This window comes from Helianthus annuus, chromosome 8 (genome assembly GCF_002127325.2).
Source record: "Helianthus annuus cultivar XRQ/B chromosome 8, HanXRQr2.0-SUNRISE, whole genome shotgun sequence".
In the NCBI taxonomy this organism is placed as follows: domain Eukaryota; kingdom Viridiplantae; phylum Streptophyta; class Magnoliopsida; order Asterales; family Asteraceae; genus Helianthus; species Helianthus annuus.
The window spans coordinates 121,351,385-121,379,087 of NC_035440.2; the positions used below are offsets into that span (position 1 = coordinate 121,351,385).

The window sequence follows — 27,703 nt, forward strand, 5'->3', positions numbered from 1 at the left end:
AAGTTTCTTTCTAAGCATCATGCAAACCACACCTGCATTCAAGATTAACAAACAAAGAAGTTCAATCAGAAAAACAATCCCTAAAAACCATGAAGCATCAAATCGCTTGTTCTAACTAAGTACTGAATTAGTAAACTTATCAAAATCTCAAAAACATACCTATGAGCCGGTTTAAGTTTGAAACAATGGATGAACATGCAGCAAAGCTCTTCACTTGCTAACTCGGTCCAAACCGGTTGCTTGAAACCGTTATTTGGATCCGTTTTGCAAAACTACGGAGCAGCACAAACGCTTCCTCAAAACAACTTGCAGTTCAATAGTCAAAGGTCAACAATGCCACTTGACCTGTTACAGAAACTGCCACAAGCCATCACCATGAGCCCATTAGCCTCGATGATGTAGCCTCATCAACAGTTGACCGATCCAAGTCAACAACTGAATCGACAAAATGTCATCGGTCAATCGCTGCCACAAAACCAAATTCAGTCGCAGTTTCATTCTCTGAATTTACATCAACCGTCATCAATGCAAAGCCATAATGCATACAGAAACCTTCAACAACAGCAGCAGGTGGCAGCTGTGAATATGAATGTTGACTATTTGTAACTCAAACCTAGTATCTCAGCAATTTAACATTAATATGAATCTTGAAATAGTTATTGTACATACCCGCTTAATTGCTCAAGCTTTTTTCTATCATATTGCCCAATCACATCAACAACTCTCTTCAAAACCTCATAGCCCTGTTTTACCCGAAATGTCAGTCGTATTATCATCAAAACACATGATAAAACAGAACATTTTCATGGTGAAACTATAGCAAAAATGTCATTCGTATTACCATCAAAACACATCTGCATAATCTACATACAAAAAACTAAGAGCAAAAATGTTGACTATTTGTAAGTCAAACCTAGTATCTCAGCAATTTAACATGAATATGAATCTTGAAATAGTTATTTTAATAAAAAAAAAAGTAATGATGATTTTTTTCACAAAATGATAAATTCCCAATATCATAACACCTACAAACTAACAGATTTACATAAAACAAAACGATCTCACCAAGAATTAACAATTAAAATTTATGAAAAAATAGGGTTAGACTAAGAGCCAACCTGTTCAGGCTTGAGGAACACGACATCTCCTAACACAATAACAAATCCAGAATCATCCAAAACTTTCGCAGATCTGAACAAATTCATCATATAAAACATGATTTTAACACCTAAAATCAACCAAAAACAACAGATACAAAGTAAACTAAAGCTAGATTAAACAATTACCGGTATTAAAACAAGATCTGAACAGAAGACGATGAGGATTAACATAAGCAACAACCGATCTCAGAGAAGATGGTTTATACCAGTTGCACCAACAAGAATCAAATCCTTTTCCATCATGTCAGAGACCCGTTCAAGCATTGCCTCGCAAACAGAATTTTAACCAGATCCAAATCAGACTCAAATAACAAACAAAAAACATTAGATGTGGTTTTATAACGGTACCTAGATGTCATCCACAGTGGATCTTGTGCCGATTAGAGAAAAACCCAGTGGATCTTCTGTCAGATTTGAGAGAAAATGAACGATTCAACACAAATAACAAACATATCAGACTCGAATAACAAACAAAAACTTTAGATGTGGTTTAAAACGGTACCTAGAGGTCAACCCCACTGGATCTTCTGTCGGATTGAGAGAAAATGAACGATTCAGGGTTATTGAAACCCTAGATCTAGAAATCGCCTGGGAGAGAGAAAGCATGGAGTTGGGGGCGGATGAGATCTGGTGAGATGTGAGTTGTGAGAGAGATGAGAGAGAAGGAAGGGGAAAGGTGGATCCGTGTGAAAACAATATCACCCGTCAGATCACGATCCGTGTGAATAAGTGAAAGGAAATGGACGGTGATGATGGATCCGGGTAAATGCTAAAAGTTTTGGAGGGGCATAATTGTAAGTGTAAATTATTTTGTGCTTTAGAGGGTTGTAAACCATGCTTTAGAGGTGTTTGAAGGGAATTTTTATGGACTTTAAGAAGTCCTTCCTATATGTATTATAAAGTAGTATATATATATATATATATATGTATGTATGTATGTATGTATGTTTGTAAGTTGAAATATATATATATATATATATATATATAATATCTAGATAACAGCTACGGATGCATACTAGTATTGTATTTTCAATTCCAGTTGTATTTGTAATAGATATGGATGCATAATATAAAATAGAGTAAAGGTCGCAATGTTCGACGATTTTGATCAATATGCTTGTTATGTGATTGTTTGCATTAAATATTATCTTATGATTTTAATATGTGGTAAATGTTTAAAATTCAGATGGACGACGAAGTGAATCAAGAAAAGCAGAATAACGATAATAATGGAAACCAAGTAGATAACAGTGCCATCCAACATATAGTGGCACAAGGGATTATAGATGCAATGTCATATATTATCAAAACAGTTAAGGAAGCGGATAATAAAAGTAATAATGGCAGTAAACGACCACCTACTGAACCAGAACACAGCGTAAACAATGGACCAATACTTCAAGTGCCCATTCCCAAAAGAAGAAGAACCATGTCTTATGGTTGTTCTTACAAAGAATTCTAGTCCTGTAAACCGATAGAATTCTCAGGCAATGAAGGGGCTATTGCAGCTCTATGTTGGATAGAAAAGACCGAGGCAGTCTTGAAAATAAGCAAGTATGAAGAAGAGGATAAGATAATGTTTGCCTCCAATCTGTTTAAGAACTTGGCTTTAGAATGGTGGAACACTATCCTCCAATCTAGGGGAAGTGACAGGGTCTACAATATGGAATGGGAGGAGTTTAAAAATATGGTTGAAAGGAAATTATGTCCTCCTAATGAAAAGGAACAGATAGCAAATAAGTTCTTAAACCTTAGAATGACTGGAGTAGATAGTAAGGGTTACACTACTACATTCTTTGAACTAGAATAGTGCCGACCCTTGCATCACCAGAACCAGTATTAATCTCCCGTTATATCTGGGGATTAATCAATGAGATTAGGCATGTAGTCAAGGCAGCTAGACCACAAACCATAGAAGAAGCTGTAGAACTAGCAAACACCTTGACTGATAAATTAGTGCGTACACGAGAAGAGGACCAGAGGAGCAACCTGACGGGTAGTCCATAGGACAACCCTTAAGTGGTATAAATGATAAAAAAATCCTACATTTAATCGGGTAGTTGTCTAGAATTAGATGACTACGGTTGTTTGTGTTTCAGGTACAAACGGGAGCTTAAAATGGAAGGAACACGGAGAATAAATGAAAAAAAATCAATTTTTGGAATTAAAGAATTAAGAGGATAGCATGATAGAGGACGAAATTACGAGAACGTTGGCGAAAACGGTGAAGAAAACGGAGTTGAAATGAAACAGTTATGCTGAAAACAAGTTTTCATGTTGAAGCCTGCCGTAGGCTACGGCATGGGCCGTAGCTTACGGCGCCGACTGGCACTTTTTGTCACCGTATGACAGTTTTGTGACATCTGTGCTTGTGATCATTGTAAACAGTTCAATTATTAATGAAATAAAGTTATTTGATCCCTATGTTTGTTTGTTTATGTTTGATGTTTTTCATGTTTCGACTTTTATTCGATTTCAAACTCTATATCGCTTTCTGGAGAATTATACGCAAACTGGTGCGTAAACGTAATCAGTTAAAAGCGACAAATACTCCGGAACATCAATTTATGCTTAACATACCTTAAATAACCTTTACATAACTTAGAAATAAGTTTTGAAGGCATTGGTATGGCAAAATCTAGTCAATTCGCTTACAGGGACTAAAATTGACAAACTGCGAAAGTATGCCAATTTGAACTGTATCGAACATTCCGGAACATGATCATAAGTTAAACACATCCTAAATATCCTTTACATAGCTTAGAAATAGGCTTTGAGGGGTTCGGTGTGTTAAAATAAACTTTATGCTCATTCACGGACTAAAAGCGTCAAAAAGTGCATAAGTTTGCATTTTCGCGCATAACTTACGTTCTGAATACTTCCGGACATCCAAAAATTTATGCAATCATTAAAATATTATGTTTTAGTGATTGGCCTGTTAAAAATCTATTCGTCGCGCAATTTGGACCGTTTTTGCGTCCGTTACGACTTCCGTCGTAATTAACCGAACAACGCAATCGTACGGCCAAACGAACCGACATCCGGCATATTTTTGAGCATGTTTCAAGTTCCCTATACTTTAACTTCATTTTAGAGCCTTAAAATGGGTTTGACGGGTGTTTGAAGTGCCAAAAACACGACCATACGCGCACAGGGACCAAAACTACCAAAACTGAAACATAGCTGGTCTGCAGGTCCCTTACGGACCGTATGGGGTTGCTTACGGTCCGTAAGCCCCTCCCAGATCAGCAGAAATGTTTTCCAGCTATTTCCAGCTGTTACACACTTAAGCACATGGTTTCTCCTAAACTATGGGCTGGTTTTGGGTGCCAATGGTTTTGTAAATCAGTGGGTACGAGGTGTACGGCTCAGATTTAACGCTTGGGGAACAAGAAACGATCTTAACGGTTCCATGTTTCCTATAAATACCCAACCCCAACTTCATTCAAACCCACTTGATTCTGAGATTTTCTCTAAGTTGGAGTTACAAACACTTCATACCTGAGAAATACTCGGAAATCAATCTTGCGGGGACCTTCTGTAAGTATTTGTTTCGCGTTTTTCGTTCCTTTTAGCGTTAAAGTCAAACTGCGTTTGACTTTCTGCATTGACCAGTTTATGGTCAATGCGAAGTTCGTTTGAACTTCATAACGTGAGCGTAATCATGATGGTTATAGTCCCTAGCGACTACACCTACTGATTACCACGTTATCTAGGCTCAGTGACGAGTCGTAGTTTCGGCCAAAATGCGTTTTCTCACGTATTTTGTAACCAAACTACTCTAGGGTATTAAAACCGTTTGTTTTAATACCAAACCTGTTTTCTAACTTTACTAAACATGTTCTAGCATGTTTAGCTCGTCGCTTTTAGATTTGTGCTTGTTTAGGGTCGTAAAGGTAAGCGATCTAATCAATCGCTTATGCTTACGAACCCGACCCATTTGGTCGATCATTAGGATCCGACCAAACATTTTAGGTGACCATAGTTGTGTAGGGAATAACCTTCCGAGGTTATACCTTATGGTCACAATGTTTAAGTAGTTGTATGATAAGTAGTTCTTATGCCTTAGGTAAATTACCAAAATACCCTTTTTACGCCACAATTCATTTTAAGCCTATATAACATAATTTTGGTATCTAAACTGATTTAGAAACTATATTAAACATGATAAGGCATATCTTGCTTGTCATAGGGCTAGTTAGGCATTACGAACGCGTTTTACGCAAACGACACGTTAAAGTAGCATAAGCTACCTAAACGGGTCGTAACGGGTCAAAAGCACTTGGGATAGGTTTCGTTTTAGTACGTAGGCTTTGTTAAACCATGTTACATAAGTTCCCCTACTTATTTGGTTTACGAACCCTCGTACTACCCGATCCTCCGATAGGTCCGTTTATTAATGTAGATACCTATATAGGTGCCGTTTGATTCCGTGATCTTCTAGCATTGCTTGGTGGTTATCCTACGACTTCTAAGCAATCTCAAGTGAGTGCATAGACCCCTCTTTTACTGTTTTCCAAACATTTTGGGGTGAAACACATGTGCCTACTTGTTACTTTCGTGCCTTCTTGTTTTCACAACTTATACTTGCTATGTTCATTAGTACACTATTAGTACATGATTTCATTATGTTTTGCTATGTATGTTTACTTAACATGCTAGCACATTGATTTACATTACGTTGCTTTGCTACATATGTTTACTTGGCATATTAGCACATTGTTTTACATTACGTTTTCTGCTATGTATGTTGACTGAGCATGCTAGCACATTGATTTACATTTGGTATGTTTACTTAGCATACTTAGTACATTGTTTTCACATAACTTGTTTACATTTGGTATGACATTTGGTTTGCATAAAAGGTTCTTTACTACATTCATTAACATTAGCTACGCCGCTCGGTAGTAAGTAATGGTACCATAGGACTTGACAAATCCCGTTCCTGACATCCTGGGTTGGTTTGGATGAAAGGAATGACTGAATCCGTGAACATTTTACTTTGATAACCTTTACTCTAAGGTTATCCTGCTGTCTCAAGGCTTGAATGTAATGCGTTAACTTACCACATAAATGTTTGTATCAATAAAACAAGCTTTTACTTGGCAAAACATAACTTTTTGATTTATTCAAAATACTTTGTTTTGTTCCTTTTTACTTATGGTTAAGTATTCTCATTTTGTTACTTACCATACATAACTTTTGTTTACACATACTTAACTACATGACTACATTTTGGGTTTTAAACATATGACAATGGTTTAGACAAGAACATTTGATGATTGGTTTGAACATGAACTATATGCTTTGGTGGTTTGTTTAAGTGACTTAAGTAACGATATGTGTGTAGTATGGTACAAGCATGGTGGATACGCCGCTGGTACTTCCTATATATAAGTGCTTGTGTTGTATTACATGTCATAGCGTTATTTAAATCATTTAGTTTGGACTTATACATTTTTTTCACAAATAACACATTTTCCCAAGACTTCGTTTTACAAAAACAACTTGTTTTATACAACTTATTTTTACTTGGTTATTCTTTTCACCATACGTTATTCTTCTATTTATACATATCATTTGATTTCATCGCTTTTCAAATGATTTACAAAACAAAACATTTTACAAGATTCATGACTAGCTTTTATTATACACTTTTCTTAAACTTAAGTCATGAATCCTATTTTCACAAAACCTGTGTATCTCACAGGCATTTTTATGCTGACGTACCTATTTTCACATGTGTTTCAGGAGCTAATGCATAGGACGATCGTGACACGCTAGGGTGGACTTGGGCCTTAGTGACATAAAACAGAGCTAGACTTAGTTTAATGACATTATGTACTCTTTATTTCAGTAGTTTTAAGACAATGTATCATGTTGGTTCTTGTTTTGAACAATGTATTCCACCCTTGGGTGATGAATAAAATATTATTTTAATTACCTTGGTTGTGGAACAATAATTCTGTTACAACACTCCCCGACGTTTCCGCCACGATTTGATGTTTTACGTGGTCGGGGTGTGACAGAAGAGTTGGTATCAGAGCCAATGGTTATAGGGAATTAGGTTATTAGTAATGCTTTGACCTAGACTATAACCTTTCTAGGACCCCAACACAAGTTGTCTTGTGTTTAGATCTTAAAACATGCACTTCACCTATCCTAAGGTGATCACCAAAACAAGAACCCAGTTTTCTAAAACGATTTTTGAAAAACAATCCTCTGTTTTCAAATGATTTATTATATGATTTTGAACCCTTCCAGTTTGATTTTTGGCATTGTGCCTTCCAAGTTTTCAAAACCTCGTCAAACTTTTGGGTTCTAAATAGTGTGAACACGTGCAAACTGGAAGAGTGAATGCCTGTACCCTGGGTTTTCTGTCTAAGGCTAGAGTGTTCGTACAAATCCACATAATCGGACCAGTCACTCTTACCTGGGAACTCTTGGGGTGAGTGTTCACTTATAGGCGAGCATGTCTTCGCTAAGCATTATTTATGGACCCATTTACTTTGATTAGTCACTGTGTGTCATTTGTTTGCTTTGTGATACGGACGAATGACCACCATCCTTGCTTTGTTGATTTTGTTTCGTCTCGTTCTTTTCATCTAATCATCTCACTCGTTTCCTCTCATGTTTTCCCCTTTTTAGCATGCCTCCTCGACGCGAAAATCAGCTTCCCAATGCCGAACTGGCAGAAATTATCGCACAGCATATGGCTGCTGCGTTCCCGAATCTTATTGCTCAGTTTAACCAAGCCAACATCAATCAGAACGCTCCTTGTAACTTCAAGAGCTTCAATTCGGCTAAACCACTCAAGTTCAGTGGTACTGAGGGGGCAACTGGGCTCCTTCAATGGTTTGAGAGCATTGAGAATACTTTCCGTCATGTTCAGTGTCCTGATAATCGCAAAGTCGAGTTTGCTTCTAGTGTTTTTCAGAAGAGGGCGTTGACATGGTGGAACGGGGTCATGAGGGATCGTGGTGCTGAAATTGCTTTAGCACAGACATGGGCTGAGTTGAGGACTCTCATGATGAGTGAGTTTTGTCCTCGTCATGAACTGCGAGCGTTGGAAAGGGAGTTCGATGATCTGAAACAAGTAAGTGATGAGCACCGGGCGTATACTGATAGGTACGAAGAGCTGAGTTTGTTATGCCCAACAATGGTTACCCCACTTGATAAGGCTATCGAGAGATACATTGATGGTCTACCTGACTCTGTGCAAGACATAGTTACTGGTAGTAAACCTACCACTGTTCGTCAGGCAATCGAACTATCTGCAACGCTGACTGAGTCGCAGATACGAAAGGGTAAGTTGCATAGAAAGGGTGACAAGAAGGGTAAGAAGCAGGATTCTGACAAGAAGGATAGCAAGAAAGGTAAAAGCAAGAAGGGGAGTGATGCGGGTTCTTCGAAGGGTTCAAGGAAGCGGAAGGCTTCCCAGAGCTATGCCGTTACTACTCAGGCTCAAGCTGCTCAAAATCAGCCTGCGCAACCTCTTGCCAAGAAACCATACTTTGGCAATGCACCTCTGTGCAATAAGTGTAACGGACATCATCAACCACACCACCAGTGCCGTCAATGCACTAACTGTGGAAGACCTGGTCATCTTGCTGCTACATGCCGCATTCTTGCCAATCTGAATCGGGTAGCTCAGAACCCGGCTCAACAGGTTGCTCAGCCTCTTGCTCAGCAACAAGGTCAAGCAGCACGACCTCACTTCCCACCAGGCTCTTGTTACAACTGTGGGGATCTGACCCACTACCGTAATCAGTGTCCAAGATTGGTGAATGCGAACCCAGTTCAAGCTCAGGCTCGTGGACGAGCTTTTAACATGAATGTTGTTGAAGCGCAAGCAGACAACGAGGTGGTGAACGGTACGTTCTTTGTCAATAATCAACCTGCGTCTGTTCTTTTTGATTCAGGGCCGATAAGAGTTTTGTGTCGTTATCTTTTGAGCCCTTGCTTCGCGTGTCTAGAACGAAACTAGGTAAGCCTTTGACTGTTGAAGTTGCGAGTGGTGAACCTATTATTCTTGATTCTGTTCTTCGCAACTGCCAGTTGAACCTTAACAACCACCTTTTTCCTATTGACCTCACGCCTATGCAACTTGGAAGCTTCGACATTATTGTTGGTGCACTTGTGTCTGTACTTTGTCTGTATTTTGTAATGTATAAAACGATGTCTTTTGTTAGTCTTGTTTACGTCTTGTGTTTGATTTGTATATGTGTTGGAATGTATGTTTGACCAAGTTAACCATCCTCCTGGTTTGACTTGGCCAAACAGTCAACACTTAGTGGTAAGTTTACTTGTGTTCGAAGGATGTCATCGAAGGATGGTTTGTATCCTTCGATGACCTCGAAGGATAACCTTCGAAGGAAACATATGGACCTCGAAGGATATATCATCCTTCGAGGTATGTATGGATCCTTCGGAGTGTTTGTGGTCGATAGATGATCCTTCGAGAGACTTTCTGATCCTTCGATACATGCAATCTGTTATGGGTATATATATCCCATGTATGGTTCAGTTCACATTTAGACATCCGAAAGCAGTGAGTTATATGTGTGTGAGTGAACCAAGGTCTTGTAGAGAGCATTTCAGTTTGGTCAAGGGCTGTAACCGTGTCCACTGAAATACAAGAGAAAACTTTGATATATTGCGTGTCTACTCTTTCTCTTTGTAACTTGTGCTTTCATCTAAACTATCGGTTTGCACTCTAGCTTGGATTCCGCACTTGCTAGAGTGTTAAACATAACAAGGATTAGGTTTATCCTCAACCTCCGAGGGACCTACAATTATTGTTGGTATGGATTGGTTAGCCAAGCATCGCGCAGAGGTAGTTTGTTTTGAGAAGATCGTTCGTGTGCCGCTTTCGTCAGGTGAGATACTACAGGTTCGTGGTGAAAAACCTGCTAGTAGCCTCAAGCTTATGTCTTGTTTTCAAGCTCGGAAATATCTGCGAAAGAACTATGTGGCCTTCTTGGCACATGTTACAGCAGATAAAGACCAAGGTAAGTCTATGCAAGATATCCCTGTTGTTCGGGATTATCCGGAGTTATTTCCTGAAGAGTTGCCTGGTCTACCCCCAGCACGCCAAGTCGAGTTTCGTATTAATCTCGTACCTGGTGCAAATCCTATCGCCAGAGCTCCATATCGTCTTGCACCGTCTGAGATGCAAGAGTTAGCTAAGCAGCTTCAGGAGCTTTCTGACAAAGGTTTTATTCGTCCTAGCTTCTCACCTTGGGGTGCTCCTGTTCTTTTTGTCAAGAAGAAGGATGGATCCTTCAGAATGTGTATCGATTATCGTGAGCTGAATAAGCTTACCATCAAGAATCGATATCCCCTACCTCGCATTGATGATCTCTTTGACCAGTTACAGGGTGCTACTTGCTTTTCGAAGGTCGATCTTCGTTCTGGGTATCATCAACTTCGTGTGCATGAAGAGGATATTCCCAAAACAGCATTCCGCACTCGATATGGGCATTATGAGTTCACTGTCATGCCATTCGGTTTGACCAATGCTCCTGCTGTTTTCAGGGACTTAATGAATAGGGTCTGCAAGCCTTATTTAGATAAGTTCATCATCGTTTTTATTGATGATATCTTGATTTATTCTAAGACGCGAGCTGATCATGAGCAACATCTTCGTCTTACTCTGGAACTCCTAAAGAAAGAGCAACTTTTTGCCAAGTTCTCCAAGTGTGAATTTTGGCTTAAGGAAGTTCAATTTTTAGGACATATTGTCAACGAACAAGGTATTCATGTAGATCCCTCCAAGATCAGTGCGATTAAGGATTGGGATACGCCTACTACTCCTACTGAGGTTCGTTCTTTTCTTGGTCTTGCGGGTTATTACCGCCGCTTCATCGAGAACTTCTCAAAGATTGCAGTTCCTCTAACTGCTCTAACTCAGAAGAACAAACCCTTTGAATGGGGTTTTAAGCAAGAAGAAGCATTTCAGACCTTGAAGCAGAAGCTTTGTGATGCACCTATTTTGACTTTGCCCGAACGCAACGATGATTTTGTCGTTTACTGTGATGCATCGAAATTAGGTCTTGGCTGTGTTCTGATGCAAAGGAACAAAGTCATAGCCTATGCATCAAGGCAATTGAAGATACATGAGAGAAACTACACCACTCATGATCTTGAGTTGGGCGCAGTTGTCTTCGCTCTCAAAATCTGGAGACACTATTTGTATGGCACAAAATGTGTGGTTTTCACTGACCACAAAAGTCTTCAGCATATCTTCAATCAGAAAGAACTCAACATGAGGCAAAGACGTTGGGTCGAACTCCTAAACGACTATGATTGCGAAATTCGCTACCATCCTTGCAAAGCGAATGTCGTGGCTGACGCATTAAGTCGTAAGGAACGTACTATGCTTCATTGTGTTCGTGTTCAATCTGCTATTCAAGCTCGATCTGATATCCAAGCACGCATTTCTCAGGCTCAACAGGCTTGTGTTTCACATGACTTAATGGGTAAGGAATTACCCTGTCATATTAAGCCTGATCTTGTTTTGAAGGAAGATGGATCCTATTATTTCATGGACCGTTTGTGGGTCCCAAGCCAAGATGATCTTCACACTTTGCTTATGGATGAGGCCCATAAGTCTCGTTATTCTATTCATCCTGGCTCAGATAAAATGTATAAGGATCTTCGTACTCAGTATTGGTGGCCTGGTATGAAGAAAGACATTGCCTTGTACGTTTCCAAATGCCTTACGTGTCTCAAGGTTAAGGCTGAACACCAACATCCTTATGGTCTTTTGGAGCAACCAGAAATCCCAGTTTGGAAATGGGAAAACATTGCTATGGATCTCATTACTAAATTTCCGCGCACTAAGAAAGGTCATGATGCCATCTGGGTAGTTGTTGATCGTCTTACTAAGTCAGCGCATTTCCTGCCGATCCATGAGAATCTATCTGCTGAAGATCTGGCCAAAATCTACGTGGATGAAATTGTATCTCGACATGGTGTTCCCTTGAACATTATTTCTGATAGAGATGCTCGTTTCTCTTCTCGTTTTTGGAGAACCATGCAATCTGCTATGGGGACCCAACTCAATCTGAGCACAGCATATCATCCACAAACAGATGGCCAAACTGAAAGAACAATCCAGACTTTGGAGGATATGCTTAGAGCTTGTGTGATCGATTTTGGTGGTAGTTGGGATTCACATCTTCCATTGATTGAATTCTCCTACAACAATAGTTATCACTCCAGCATCAACATGGCTCCTTTCGAGGCTCTCTGTGGTCAAAAATGTCATTCACCAGTCTGCTGGAATGAAATAGGTGAGGCTCAGCTTACTGGACCTGACCTCATTCTAAAGACAACTGACAAGGTTAAGAAAGTTCGTGATAACTTACAGGCAGCTCGAAGCCGTCAAAAGAGTTACGCGGACCGACGACGCAAGCCCTTAGAATTCCAAGTCGGTGATCGTGTATTACTTAAGGTCTCACCTTGGAAAGGTGTGATCAGATTTGGAAAAAAGGAAAACTTGCACCTAGATATGTTGGACCATTCAAGATCGTCGAAAGAATCGGTAAGGTAGCCTACAGACTTGCATTACCTCCCGAACTTGGAAATGTTCATCCAACTTTCCACGTATCCAATCTCAAAAAGTGTTTAGCTGATGAGAACCTCCACATACCACTTGACGAAATTCGTGTTGATAAAACACTACATTTTGTTGAGAAACCTGTGGAAATTATGGATCGTGAAGTCAAATGGCTTAAACGCAAGCGCATTCCATTGGTTAAAGTTCGCTGGGAATCTAAACGTGGACCTGAGTTTACTTGGGAACGTGAAGATCAAATGAAGGCGAAGTATCCACATCTATTCTCACGAGTTTCCTCTAAACAAATTTCGGGACGAAATTTCCACAAGTAGGGGAGACTGTGACATCTGTGCTTGTGATCATTGTAAACAGTTCAATTATCAATGAAATAAAGTTATTTGATCCCTATGTTTGTTTGTTTATGTTTGATGTTTTTCATGTTTCAACTTTTATTCGATTTCAAACTCTATATCGCTTTCTGGAGAATTATACGCAAACTGGTGCGTAAACGTAATCAGTTAAAAGCGACAAATACTCCGGAACATCAATTTATGCTTAACATACCTTAAATAACCTTTACATAACTTAGAAATAAATTTTGAAGGCATTGGTATGGCAAAATCCAGTCAATTCGCTTACAGGGACTAAAATTGACAAACTGCGAAAGTATGCCGATTTGAACTGTATCGAACATTCTGGAACATGATCATAAGTTAAACACATCCTAAATATCATTTACATAGCTTAGAAATAGGCTTTGAGGGGTTCGGTGTGTTAAAATAAACTTTATGCTCATTCAGGGACTAAAAGCGTCAAAAAGTGCATAAGTTTGCATTTTCGCGCATAACTTACGTTCTGAATACTTCCGGACATCCAAAAATTTATGCAATCATTAAAATATTATGTTTTAGTGATTGGCCTGTTAAAAATCTACTCGTCGCGCAATTTGGACCGTTTTTGCGTCCGTTACGACTTCCGTCGTAATTAACCGAACAACGCAATCGTACGGCCAAACGAACCGACATCCGGCATATTTTTGAGCATGTTTCAAGTTCCCTATACTTTAACTTCATTTTAGAGCCTTAAAATGGGTTTGACGGGTGTTTGAAGTGCCAAAAACACGACCATACGCGCACAGGGACCAAAACTGCCAAAACTGAAACATAGCTGGTCTGCAGGTCCCTTACGGACCGTATGGGGTTGCTTACGGTCTGTAAGCCCCTCCCAGATCAGCAGAAATGTTTTCCAGCTATTTCCAGCTGTTACACACTTAAGCACATGGTTTCTCCTAAACTATGGGCTGGTTTTGGGTGCCAATGGTTTTGTAAATCAGTGGATACGAGGTGTACGGCTCAGATTTAACGCTTGGGGAACAAGAAACGATCTTAACGGTTCCATGTTTCCTATAAATACCCAACCCCAACTTCATTCAAACCCACTTGATTCTGAGATTTTCTCTAAGTTGGAGTTACAAACACTTCATACCTGAGAAATACTCGGAAATCAATCTTGCGGGGACCTTCTGTAAGTATTCTTTCGCGTTTTTCGTTCGTTTTAGCGTTAAAGTCAAACTGCGTTTGACTTTCTGCATTGACCAGTTTATGGTCAATGCGAAGTTCGTTTGAACTTCATAACGTGAGCGTAATCATGATGGTTATAGTCCCTAGCGACTATACCTACTGATTACCACGTTATCTAGGCTCAGTGACGAGTCGTAGTTTCGGCCAAAATGCGTTTTCTCACGTATTTTGTAACCAAACTACTCTAGGGTATTAAAACCGTTTGTTTTAATACCAAACCTGTTTTCTAACTTTACTAAACATGTTCTAGCATGTTTAGCTCGTCGCTTTTAGATTTGTGCTTGTTTAGGGTCGTAAAGGTAAGCGATCTAATCAATCGCTTATGCTTACGAACCCGACCCATTTGGTCGATCATTAGGATCCGACCAAACATTTTAGGTGACCATAGTTGTGTAGGGAATAACCTTCCGAGGTTATACCTTATGGTCACAATGTTTAAGTAGTTGTATGATAAGTAGTTCTTATGCCTTAGGTAAATTACCAAAATACCCTTTTTGCGCAAAAATTCATTTTAAGCCTATATAACATAATTTTGGTATCTAAACTGATTTAGAAACTATATTAAACATGATAAGGCATATCTTGCTTGTCATAGGGCTAGTTAGGCATTACGAACGCGTTTTACGCAAACGACACGTTAAAGTAGCATAAGCTACCTAAACGGGTCGTAACGGGTCAAAAGCACTTGGGATAGGTTTCGTTTTAGTACGTAGGCTTTGTTAAACCATGTTACATAAGTTCCCCTACTTATTTGGTTTACGAACCCTCGTACTACCCGATCCTCCGATAGGTCCGTTTATTAATGTAGATACCTATATAGGTGCCGTTTGATTCCGTGATCTTCTAGCATTGCTTGGTGGTTATCCTACGACTTCTAAGCAATCTCAAGTGAGTACATAGACCCCTCTTTTACTGTTTTCCAAACATTTTGGGGTGAAACACATGTGCCTACTTGTTACTTTCGTGCCTTCTTGTTTTCACAACTTATACTTGCTATGTTCATTAGTACACTATTAGTACATGATTTCATTATGTTTTGCTATGTATGTTTACTTAACATGCTAGCACATTGATTTACATTACGTTGCTTTGCTACATATGTTTACTTGGCATATTAGCACATTGTTTTACATTACGTTTTCTGCTATGTATGTTGACTGAGCATGCTAGCACATTGATTTACATGACTTTTCTGCTTTGTATGTTTACTTAGCATACTTAGTACATTGTTTTCACATAACTTGTTTACATTTGGTATGACATTTGGTTTGCATAAACGGTTCTTTAATACATTCATTAACATTAGCTTCGCCGCTCGGTAGTAAGTAATGGTACCATAGGACTTGACAAATCCCGTTCCTGACATCCTGGGTTGGTTTGGATGAAAGGAATGACTGAATCCGTGAACATTTTACTTTGATAACCTTTACTCTTAGGTTATCCTGCTGTCTCAAGGCTTGAATGTAATGCGTTAACTTACCACATAAATGTTTGTATCAATAAAACAAGCTTTTACTTGGCAAAACATAACTTTTTGATTTATTCAAAATACTTTGTTTTGTTCCTTTTTACTTATGGTTAAGTATTCTCATTTTGTTACTTACCATACATAACTTTTGTTTACACATACTTAACTACATGACTACATTTTGGGTTTTAAACATATGACAATGGTTTAGACAAGAACATTTGGTGATTGGTTTGAACATGAACTATATGCTTTGGTGGTTTGTTTAAGTGACTTAAGTAACGATATGTGTGTAGTATGCTACAAGCATGGTGGATACGCCGCTGGTACTTCCTATATATAAGTGCTTGTGTTGTATTACATGTCATAGCGTTATTTAAATCATTTAGTTTGGACTTATACATTTTTTTCACAAATAACACATTTTCCCAAGACTTCGTTTTACAAAAACAACTTGTTTTATACAACTTATTTTTACTTGGTTATTCTTTTAACCATACGTTATTCTTCTATTTATACATATCATTTGATTTCATCGCTTTTCAAATGATTTACAAAACAAAACATTTTACAAGATTCATGACTAGCTTTTATTATACACTTTTCTTAAACTTAAGTCATGAATCCTATTTTCACAAAACCTATGTATCTCACAGGAATTTTTATGCTGACGTACCTATTTTCACATGTGTTTCAGGAGCTAATACATAGGACGATCGTGACACGCTAGGGTGGACTTGGGCCTTAGTGACATAAAACAGAGCTAGACTTAGTTTAATGACATTATGTACTCTTTATTTCAGTAGTTTTAAGACAATGTATCATGTTGGTTCTTGTTTTGAACAATGTATTCCACCCTTGGGTGATGAATAAAATATTATTTTAATTACCTTGGTTGTGGAACAATAATTCGGTTACAACACTCCCCGACGTTTCCGCCACGATTTGATGTTTTACGTGGTCGGGGTGTGACATGTTTAAAGCCACCGTAAGCCATTCCAAGCCACCATAAGCTACGGTGGCCACCGTAGCTTACGGCGCTAACCTGCGTAAATGTGTAACTTCCACCTTTTAATGCGGATTTACGATGCCTTTTCACCTCGAATCATTCCCATTCGGTTACACACAGTTCTAGGGGCGATTTTTAGTGTTCTTGGTGCTTGAAGACAATTTCCAATCATTCAGTTTGTGTTTTTAATTGTTATGAACATTGAAACTTGTGTGAGGATGATGATTCAAGCCATGAGTGGCTAAACTCTTGATGACTATCTATGGTTGAAGGTTTGTATTAGACTTTATGCTTGATTTCCTAATTTCCAGAATAACAAACTTTGTCTTTATGATTGTTTGTTATGGTGTGTGATTGATTGTTTGTAAATTGTTGATTCTTAGGTTAATCTAATTTGAAACCATACGTTCTTGGTGCCGTTGGCAATCGAGATATCATGGGTAGAATTAGGATTGGGTAAGGGTTAATTGGTCATCTGGTAACAACCTCACGTTCTAGGAATCTGAGTACTTAGTTCCCTTTTATCACAAGTAATCACACATGAACTATGTCTATGTAGTTCTTTCTAGTGGAATGATAGCATAAATGTCTAAGCAAACCGGAAACTAAAGATGGTCATTTGTCTCTAATTTGTTTACAACCAACACTTTCATTTTTCAATTAGACTAATAATCTTAGTTTTAAAAATCAAATCAATCATACCAACTCTTGAAATTTACTTTTATTACATTTAGTTTAATTTTAGTTAACTTAGATAAACATTCAAATAACACATATTCCACAAACTCCCTGTGTTCGATACCCACTTGCCACTATCTATTTAGTAGTAATTGGATTAAATTTGATTGTGACCACGACATCACGTCAAATTTTGGCGCCGTTGCCGTGGAGTAGTGCGCAACGTGTGTTATTTTTGATCTTTTTAAGTTTGTTATTTTTTCTGGTTTACGCTGGGTGTGTTAGTGTGCAGGTATTTACAGGTGCATGCGTACTAAAAGCTCTCACAAGCTATCACCATTGGCATTTGATCCAGAAATTGAGCGAACTTTAAGAGGAAACATAATCTTGTTAAGAGAGAACATAATCAGCGGATCACCAACAACACCAACTACACCAATTACACCACTTAGATACATGGATCCACCACCACCACCACCACCCACTACGGGTGAGCTAATACCACCTTTCATACCATCACCAACTCAACCTTCACCAAATACTACCATGCCTAACACCACTACCGACCTTACTCCACCTCATGATGTTACACCAACCAATACTACACAACCTATTACCACCCAAGATGAACCTACACTCACTTTTAACCCTTCTACTACAATTCCACCATTTTCTCATTTTTTCCCAGGTGCGGGTCAGTCATCTTCAACCTATTCAATAGCACCAAATTCAACCATTGTTCATGCTACTTCATCATTTAGACCATCGAACCAGTCGGGTTTCCAACATTCATCTTTTCCATTTGGGCAATCTTCGGGTATAGAAGGAGATGGATATAATGAAGGGTATGAAGATTTTGAGGGTTATGAGGAAGAATGATATGCATATGGGGGTGATGGAGATCAAGGGTAGTTTGCTTATGTACAAGGTCAAACTCAAGAAATGCCAAGTGTTGGTGGGATTCCACAACAACAAATTATACCACAACACATTCGGCCAAGGCCACAAGGGCCACAAGTGCAACGTCCTATACCATTGGAACAAGTTCGTCCACAAAATGCACAACCACAATTCCAATGGCCAATTCAACACCCACCAATGCCACAACATCAATTTCAACCACATGTACCTCAAGGGCCTATGCAAAGACCAATGGGTCCTATTCGCCCAAGGGGTCGGTTGGGTGTAGCAAGAAGACATCTTCGAGAACATGCAAGAGGCATTGAAGCGCATTTTAGGCCGGTGATCACTCACAATCCTTCACCGGTGGTTATTCCTCACAATAATTAAGGGAGGACATTTGAAGTGAGAACCAATTCATTACAAAGCTTACCAAAGTATAAGGGTCTAGCAACGGAGGAGCCTTATTTTCATTTGGAGGCTTATGACTCAATTTGCAACACTCTTGGGAGTCAAGGATTTTCGGCGGATGATGTCAAATTGGTACTATTCCAATTTTCTTTGGAAGACAAGGCGAAAAAGTGGTTCTACACATTACCTTCGGCATCTATCTATACATGGGCGGAGATGCAACAAATCTTTTTAGATGAATTTTATACCGCTCAAAAGACAAATGATGCTAGGAAAGGGTTGAGAAGTTTTCAACAACAACAAGGTGAGATGTTCCATGAGGCATTTGAACGGTTCAACATGATGATAAAAAATTTCCCTCATCATGGGATAGAGTTATGGGAATTGATGAATGCTTTCCATCAGGGGTTAAGTGCCGAAGATGCTCGCGATTTAATGTCCATCACAAATGGTACTTTTGGTACAAACTACGAGCATGGCGGTTGGGATTTTTTGGAGCAAATGGCAATCACATCAAAAAGAAAAGCTCAAGCATTAAGGAGAGCACGACCGGCCATTACCCGAACTCAAGTGCACGTGGTAGAAGATGGTAATGTGCAAACTTCTAATCAAATTTATGATGTTTGTGCTATTTGTAATGAGATAGGACATGCGGCTGAAAATTGCCAAGGAGGTGAAGGGCAATATGAAGAGGTGAATGCTTTGTAAGGGCAAGGAGGGGGTGGTAGAAATTACAATATGAATTCTAACACTTACCACCCCGGTTTGAGAAACCATCCAAACTTCCGTTACGGGAATCCCTCGAATCAAGCCAACCCAAATTTTGAAGGAGCTCAAGGTAATTTTGCACCTCGCCAACAATACAATCAAGGGAACTATCGAGGTGGAAATAATTATGGCTACCAAGGGCAATCTCACCAAACGGGTCAAAGTGGTTCGGGTCAAATTTCATCAAGCGGGAATGAGGTTATGGATATGCTCCGGGCGATGCAAGCGGAGATGCAAAGAAGAAATCAACTTGATGATGTTCGCATGCAAAAAGATGAAATCCGTGACAAAGCGATTCAGTCGTTGACCACTCAAATGGGTCAACTTGCAAGTGACGTGGCATTATTGAACAAAGCAAAAGGTCAATCACTAAGTGACACGGTGATAAATCCCAAGAACACAAAAAGCATTAACATCAATGTGGTAAGCACCGTTCCAAATACTAAATTTAATGAAACATTGCTAACTTCTTCGTATCAAATGAACTCAGGTTTGGAAAAAGATGCCGAAGTCGAGAATGATAAAGAGTATGGAGCGCCAATCGTGCCTATCCGAGTGGGGAAACTAAAAATTCCTCATGCATTATTGGATTATGGGGCGAGCATGAGTGTGTTACCAGGTGATCTATACGAGATGTATGATTTTGGTCCGCTTCAGGATGAAGACACCATGGCGAGTTTGGCGGATGAAAGTTGGAGGCGTCCACGGGGAATTGTTAAGAATGTTATGATTCGGTTAGGAGAATTGGAATACCCGGTGGATTTTCTGGTCTTAGATTATGCTACTACCGAGATGGCGTCACAACAAAGGGTGATTTTAGGTCGAACGTTTCTCTATACAGCCAATGCTCAAATCAACTGTAGAGACGGGATCATTATTATGACCGAAAAGAGCCGTAAGTTTTTCTTTGATGTTCAGGCGAGGATTATTAGTTATGAGTCCATTGAGGGGAAGCGTAGCGAATCTAATGGTCATATGAAAAGCATGTGTCAAAGAACGAAAACGAATAAACAACCGAGTCGTGAAGAAAAGTATGAAGGTTCAAGCAGGAGTGTACGTGATTTTCCACCGAACGAACATGAGATGGATGCATTTTGCTCAATGGCACGAGGAAATGATGGAGATGGCAGGAACCGCTTCTTTGAGCCACCTTAAATGGGGGTGGCACGGTCTGGCTGAAGACCTGAAAACTTAGCGCTGCTCGGGAGGCAACCCGAGGTTTTTCACTGATCTTGTTATTTCTTTAGTTTTCTATGTTTCAGGGCCATGGCAACATTCAAGTGTGGGGAAGATGTGCGGATATTTGTGTGAAGGTGGTGATAGGAAATTGGATCATTTACAATATCTGTTGTGTCAAACTTCACCAGTCAATGTACTTTTCCTTAGACTTGTCATGTTCTTTAGCTTTGAAATATTGCTAGTTTATTAGTTTGCTTTTGTTTATAAAAAATAAAAAAATAAAAAAACAAAGTTGATGTTTTTGGTGTTTAAGCAATCTTCCCTTCAAAACCATACATTGGGGACAATGTATCCCAAGTGTGGGGGTGAGGGGAAATTTTGAAAAATTTGTGAAAATTGTAAATTTTTAAAAATCAAGTGACAATGGTCCGAATTGAACATTTGAATACAAAACCGCATGGTACACCGGCATCCCATATTCCCTCGTTCTTTCTTGGTGAGAGTTGAGCCACTACTTGAATTTATTAGAATACATTTTTCTTGATGAGAGTGGCAATGGGTGGGGGTGCATTAGAACTTGTGCTTAGATGCGGTTTGAGGCCTTAGCTTTGCATGAATGTGAAAATGATAAGGGCATTTAGGTAGCCTTGTCAAGATGAGTGCGAGTGTGGGATTTGGGGGGTTGGACCTCATAAATTATATATATGAGCATGGTAGTGAAACGGGTGGGGGTTTGGACTTTAGTAGCCCATTTGAGCTTTGAGCCGATCTTTTGTTAACCCGTGCCTATTTCTCTTAAAAAATTAACCCGTATTTGACCCGGTCTATTAGTATAATCATCTTGTTCTAGTATGCTTGTTTGTTATGTTTGTTAAATCGAAAGAAAAAAAAAGAGATATGAAAAAAAGAAGAAGAAAAAAAAAGAGAAAAAGCAATGAAAAAAAAGAGAAAAAGAGATTGATGTATTGTATATATGTTAGGAAACTTTATTTGTAAGTATTGAAGAAAATCACAATCAACTGGATCTATAAAGAGATAACAGTCCAAAAGATCACAACAAGAGAAAGAAGATCAGATATGACAACTGAAATGCACAGCATCTACTTCAAAGAATCACAAGTTGATCAAGAGCTGATTTGGATTATCAGAGAAGGTCATTCCTGATGGATCTGAAATATCATCAGTTTCTGACGATTCTGATTATCAGATTTTTTGATGATTTGTTCACCAGAATTTCTGATGAAGTGGTTTATCAGAAATTCTGATGAATACCCCACTTGTCTAAAACCAAACTCTATCCTGCCACCAATGACCGAAGCAACTGACATTATTGGATATCATGATTACAAAGGCAACTTGAACGTTGGATTCAATGAATATGTCAAATTGCTACTTTTTGCAGGACTTATTGCATGAATAAACTATTGTTTATTCATGTACCCAGCCTTCTATAAATAGAAGGCTCAACCAGCAGAAGACAATTGAGTTTGAAGCTTAGCATTCATATACAACACACAAACTTCATTGCCCTTCTCACCCAGATAATTCAAGATTCATTTGTATTAGATAATAATCTTACAATCACCTTGTAAACTATTTTGTTTCAAAGTGATATAAACTTGATAATTCTGTAGGTCTTGTTTCTGAAAGTATGATTTCCATTTCCGCACATCTTTTTCACATCTACTGAAATCACTTGCCATATTACGTGAAAAGAAGTTGTTTAGGCCATACTGGGTCCAACAATTGGTATCAGAGCAGATTGAATAAACTATTTTCAAATGATCAATCGCTCATCTTCTTTTCTCTAAATATGGTCAGCTTTCAATCCTGGAATAATGCTTTTAATATTGGTTCTATGTCTAAATCTCCGACTCTGGTCATAGAAAAATACCCCCAATGGAAAATCAGGATGGTCAATTTCCTAAATGGTCATGACCGAGCTCTGTTTCAATCCATTGAAAGGGGTCCACATATACCAATAACTGATATACAAGCAGTTCCAGCAACTGACCAAACACCAGCAATCCCTGCCTCCCGTGCTCCCAAAAGTGAAATAAACTGGAGCGCGGAAGACAAGGATCTGGTGGTTAGGGATTAAAGGGCAAAGTCACTCTTAATAATGGCCATCCCCAATGACATATTTTCACAAGTTGATGCATGTGCATCAGCTAAGGAAATATGGGATCAGTTGGAAAATCTTTGTGAAGGAGGAGAAAGGATGAGAAGAAACAAGAGAACAAACAATGTTTCCTCATATGAGAGGTTTAAAAGTTTACCTAATCAAAAATTAAATGATACGTATCAAAGGTTTACAAAACTTTTAAACGAGCTAAAGAAATTTGGTATAACTAAATCAAATGATGAAAGAAACATAAAATTTCTTGATGCTTTACCTAGAGAATGGAGAAGTCTGACCATGACTTTGTCCTCAACCTTAGAACTAGGAAACATGAGTCTTCATGACTTATACAGCATCTTGATCCCCAGAGAGGAAGAAATATTTGAAGAAACCATTCAAAGAGGGGGATCTTTAGTTCTTATCTCAAACTCACAAAGACCAACAACTTCCAATGATCCACAACCTTCAAATAGCCAAAGTTTTGAAATTTCTGATACTTCATCAGATTTCTCAGCTTTTGCTAAAGCTATAGCACTGCTCACCAAAATATTTGAGCAGAGGTTGAGGGGAGGAGGCCAGAGATACCAGAGAAGTGACAGAGGGAGGATGGATGGAAGATCTAAGGAAGAAGTTAGATCTAAGGATAAAGGAAAAGCTGAGGTTGTGTGCTACAAGTGCAAGCAAAGAGGTCACTATGCATCAGAATGCAAGACCAAGAAGCTGACAGACGTTGCTTACTATGAAAAGAAGCTTGAAGAAGCTAAGAAGCAGCAACAGCAAGTCAGCTTAATTGCAGGGACAGATACATGGCTATCTGATGACTCTTCTGATGAAGAAGAAGAAGAAGAAGAAGAAATGGCCAACTTCTGTCTCATGGCACTTTCTGATGACATACCAGAAACTTCAGGACAACATGTAAATTTGGATAATCTTGATCTTGAACATAAGCTAAATGAGCTCATGTCAGATTTTCTAAATCTGCAAGTTAAACATAAATCAGATATTGAAAAATTTGATGAGTTGCAAAGGACCATGAACAAAATTATACTTGAAAACCAATTACTCATAGAAGAAAGTTTAGATTAAAGAGCTAAAATAGAGTTCTGTGAAAATGAAAGAAAAGATCTTTACAAGAAAATCAATGATAAAGAAATTAATGTAAGAGGTTTTCAACAAGCAAAAGAATTTATAAATTTCATTGAGTCCACACCAAAGAACAAAGGAGAGGGTTTGGGATATGTAAGAACAAGTAACAGCAAACCCACTATCTTTGAAAAGCAACTCAACATATTTCTGATAAATATTCATCAGAATCTGATTCAGAAACTTACAAGTCAACCTGTTCTGAATACTCTTTTGATAAACCCAACTTTGAACCAAAAAGAAGTGAATGCAAACAAGAGTCTGTAAAAACTACAGAAGCAGTTCACTCATTTTTTCAAGATTATCCCATCATTCCATCACAAGAAAGTATATCAGAAAATTCTGATGAATCTTGTATGTGTGTTGACATACTGAAGCTCGTTCAACACCATCTCCAAAAGAAAAATGCAAAATCTGTTAATGGCTCAGCATATAACAGAATTTCTGATGAAAAGACAACAAGAAAAAATAATTTGTTTAAAATCTCATCAGAAAGAGTACCCAAGCATGCCTGAGTACCAAAAACCCTCTAACCATTCCATTTCAGGACCATCATGTGCAGAATATCTGGTACTGCGATTCAGGAAGCTCCAAGCACATGACTGGGGATAGGAGCTTACTCAGCAAATTTGTTTCAAAGCTGGGTAAATTGGTAATTTTTGGAAATGGAGTGAAAGGGAGGATCATGGGATACAGATGTATAAGGTATGGATGCTTGACCATTGAGAAAGTAGCCTATGTTAAAGGCTTAAAGTACAATATGCTGAATCTTGGTCAATTCTGTGATAAAGGTATTTCAAATAACCTTATTACCAGAAAAATGCTTAACAACTTGTCTAAATAATAATCAAAAGAAAAGGATTGTATACCTGATAAAGTACCAGAAAATCTGATAAATTATCAGAAAATCTGATGTATCATCAGAATATCTAATAAATCATCAGAAGTTTTGGTACCTCATCAGAAAACATTTTGAAAAATCAGATTCTTTGAATGATTATTAGAACAAGTCCATGCATGTCATCATCTTTATCTATATCTCATATCGGCAAATTCATAATTTGCATTATGTGTGTTTTTTTTTTTTGTATTCTATATTTTTTATTATTATTTGTTTCTTCTTTCTTTCTCTATTGTGTTGAAAACGTCACATGACAGAAATTTTTCTGGGAACTCCTTAGTGGGTATAAAGCTTTTTCTCTCCATTAAATACACTGAAGTGACAATAGTAGGTAATCATGATAGAAAATCTGAAAATGGCCGCCTAAATCATTTAATGCAGAGAGTTTTATCTGAGTTATTCTTTATGCAACCTGATAGAAATTTAATAACGAAGATTGTGGTGTACAAAATCTATTACTAGGTGGATACCATTTATGGCAAACTTTAAGTTTACTATATATGTTCACCACATTAAGCAAAGTCTGTCACCATCACATAATGAATCACCAGAAAACTTCATCATCTTCTTCTACACACACTCACATCTTCATTCACTCTAAAAAATGCTTACCATAAGAGCAGATCGTTTCCCAGTTCCTCAACATCCATACCACAACCTCAAACTAAGAACCAGCTTTGAGGGTCCTCTCTGGGAAGGATGCCAAGCAGTGGTAAATATGCTCATGGCGAGTAACTTGAGGTATGCCCTCACTGCCAATATAATAGTCTTCCCAGAAATTCTACAAACATTCTGGCAAAATGCAACTTTGTCAGACTGTGAGGATAGGGGAAAGATATTTATTGAAAGTGTTGTGCTCAACCAAAAAGTTTGAATAATTGAAGAAACCATCAGAATGGCTCTACAACTAAATGATGATTAAAATGTTCTGATGTTCTCAAAGCCTGAGAATGAAGAGACCTTGAAGCAAATGGGGTACAATCCCATAAACAAACCCCGAACAGTCAACAAAAATGGCTTCATCAAGCCATGGCAATTTCTGATCACATAAATGGGTGCATGCTTCTCAAAGAAGGCCATCAATCATCATGAAGCATCCCATAGATTGTTGGAAATTGTTCGAGCCCTCATCTTTAACATTCCTTACAACTTCTCTTATTGTTTAATGAGATATTTTGCAAGTAATATGTGGTCAGGCAAGCCATTTTTTATGTATCCTCGATTTCTAATGAAGATAATCACAAGCCAGCTTGGCTTTGGAGGAGTTCCTGCAGGATATCTCGGGCTGAGATGAGTCTCCAAGAAAACATGAATGTCAGTCTACTCAGACCTACTAATCAGAATTCTGGATTGGTGACTGAATTTTGGGTACTCCTGGAGATAGAGCATGGAGAAGGGATAGATATAGATTAGGACCTTCCTTTTCTAAATCTTGCTTGTGTAGTTTGTTTGCATGTTAATATGTTTATATAGTTTGCTTCTTATATTGCTTTGATTGACTGATATATGGATTGGGAAATGGGGAAAGAAAAATGAGAAACATGATCATCAGAAAACAAAAATATTTGACAAAAAATTCTGAATTTCTGATCACAGAAGATAAAATCTGGTAATCCAAACTGGTTTTCTGATAAAACTCCAACATGGCAAAAAAAAGTTTTAGAAAACATCAGAAAAAGCCAAAGAAACATTGATGGAACCAGAAAATCACATGTAAGTCCTCTGATCCTGTCTCATTCCCTCTCATCTTAAAAAAAAAAGGTGCTTGTATACCTTGTTGGGACTGAACCCTAACAGAGGAACAGATAATGTAAAGCCAAAACCGGATCCCATCAGTGGACACTTAATAAGCAGCAGTTTACTCTAATCTCTCCCCTTGACAGTGGTTATCTAACAGCTGATGGATGTTAAGTGCTGCTCAACTACAACAACTGATAAACCAAACTCTGATGATTATCTAACAACTGCTGAAGACAAACTCTGTTGCTCTATCTACTGCTGTATCCTAAGTACTGCTAAAGACTTGAGCACTGCCCTCTCAAAGACTGGTCACCTTTGAAGAAAGCACTGAAGACTCAACATCTGTGCTAAGGCTACAACAGTGGAACGTGAAGCAGTAGTTTCCTTATGTTTTATACTTTAGTGATTATCAGATGTTACATAACAGTAGTTTGTATAGAACAGTATTTATAGTTTGTTAGGTCGTTAGATGTCACTATCATGGTGACGTCAGCTGAAGCATATCAGTAGTTTGGTTTGCCTATAAGTATGACAATACTCTGTACTGTTACACTTGATCGTTTTGAGTGAGTTTTTCTCCTCAATTCATCCTTTCATCTTGTGCAACCAACTCTGGTGTATCAGGCTGAGGGGGAGTTTAGATTGTAAGCCTGCACTGTAATATTTTGCTTTTATGTAAATCTTTTGACTCAATGAAAAGCAATTGTTTATCAATCTACACTTTCCTTTGTTTGTGTTTACAAAGTTTGCTACTCATTTCCGCCGCACTTATTCGTTTTATGTAAACAAACACAATCACAGACAGCCTTAGATCCCAACAATTGGTATCAGAGCTTGGACAGTCAAATTCGATCTTACAATCAGTTTGACATAACAGTTCAGCTCAAAATTCATTGATACTAAGGATGGTTGTATTCAGTTGAAAAACAGAGTAACGAGTGAATCATGGTTAAATGAATATTCAAATACTCTGAAAATCAACCAAGATGTCATATGACACACAAATCTCACACAACAAGTGTTTTCATGCATATGTCACTCATAATTTTCAGATCTGTAAAATATCTGATAAATTATGGGA

The 27,703-nt window shown here is 38.3% G+C and overlaps 1 protein-coding gene, 1 long non-coding RNA gene and 1 other non-coding gene across 3 annotated transcripts; 1 reads left to right on the forward strand and 2 right to left on the reverse strand.

The window, feature by feature from the left end:
• Window positions 1-299: 299 nt before the first annotated feature.
• Window positions 300-1,816, reverse strand: LOC110873722. Its single transcript, XR_002555358.2, has 5 exons — window positions 1,663-1,816; window positions 1,287-1,564; window positions 1,119-1,191; window positions 670-743; window positions 300-577 (listed from the first exon to the last, which is right to left on the reverse strand). It is a non-coding gene; the product is annotated as an uncharacterized LOC110873722 (long non-coding RNA).
• Window positions 1,817-19,034: 17,218 nt separating this feature from the next.
• LOC118481463 lies at window positions 19,035-19,140 on the reverse strand. Its single transcript, XR_004865672.1, has one exon. It is a non-coding gene; the product is annotated as a small nucleolar RNA R71 (small nucleolar RNA).
• A 367-nt stretch (window positions 19,141-19,507) lies between these two features.
• LOC110870562 lies at window positions 19,508-20,692 on the forward strand. Its single transcript, XM_022119744.1, has one exon. The coding sequence runs from the start codon at window positions 19,508-19,510 to the stop codon at window positions 20,690-20,692; it is 1,185 nt and encodes a 394-aa protein (XP_021975436.1).
• Window positions 20,693-27,703: the final 7,011 nt, after the last annotated feature.

What these genes read in the sequence shown, in the direction of transcription:
- LOC110870562 (XM_022119744.1), top strand. Translation starts at nt 19,508, where the DNA reads ATGAATTCTAACACTTACCACCCCGGTTTGAGAAACCATCCAAACTTC.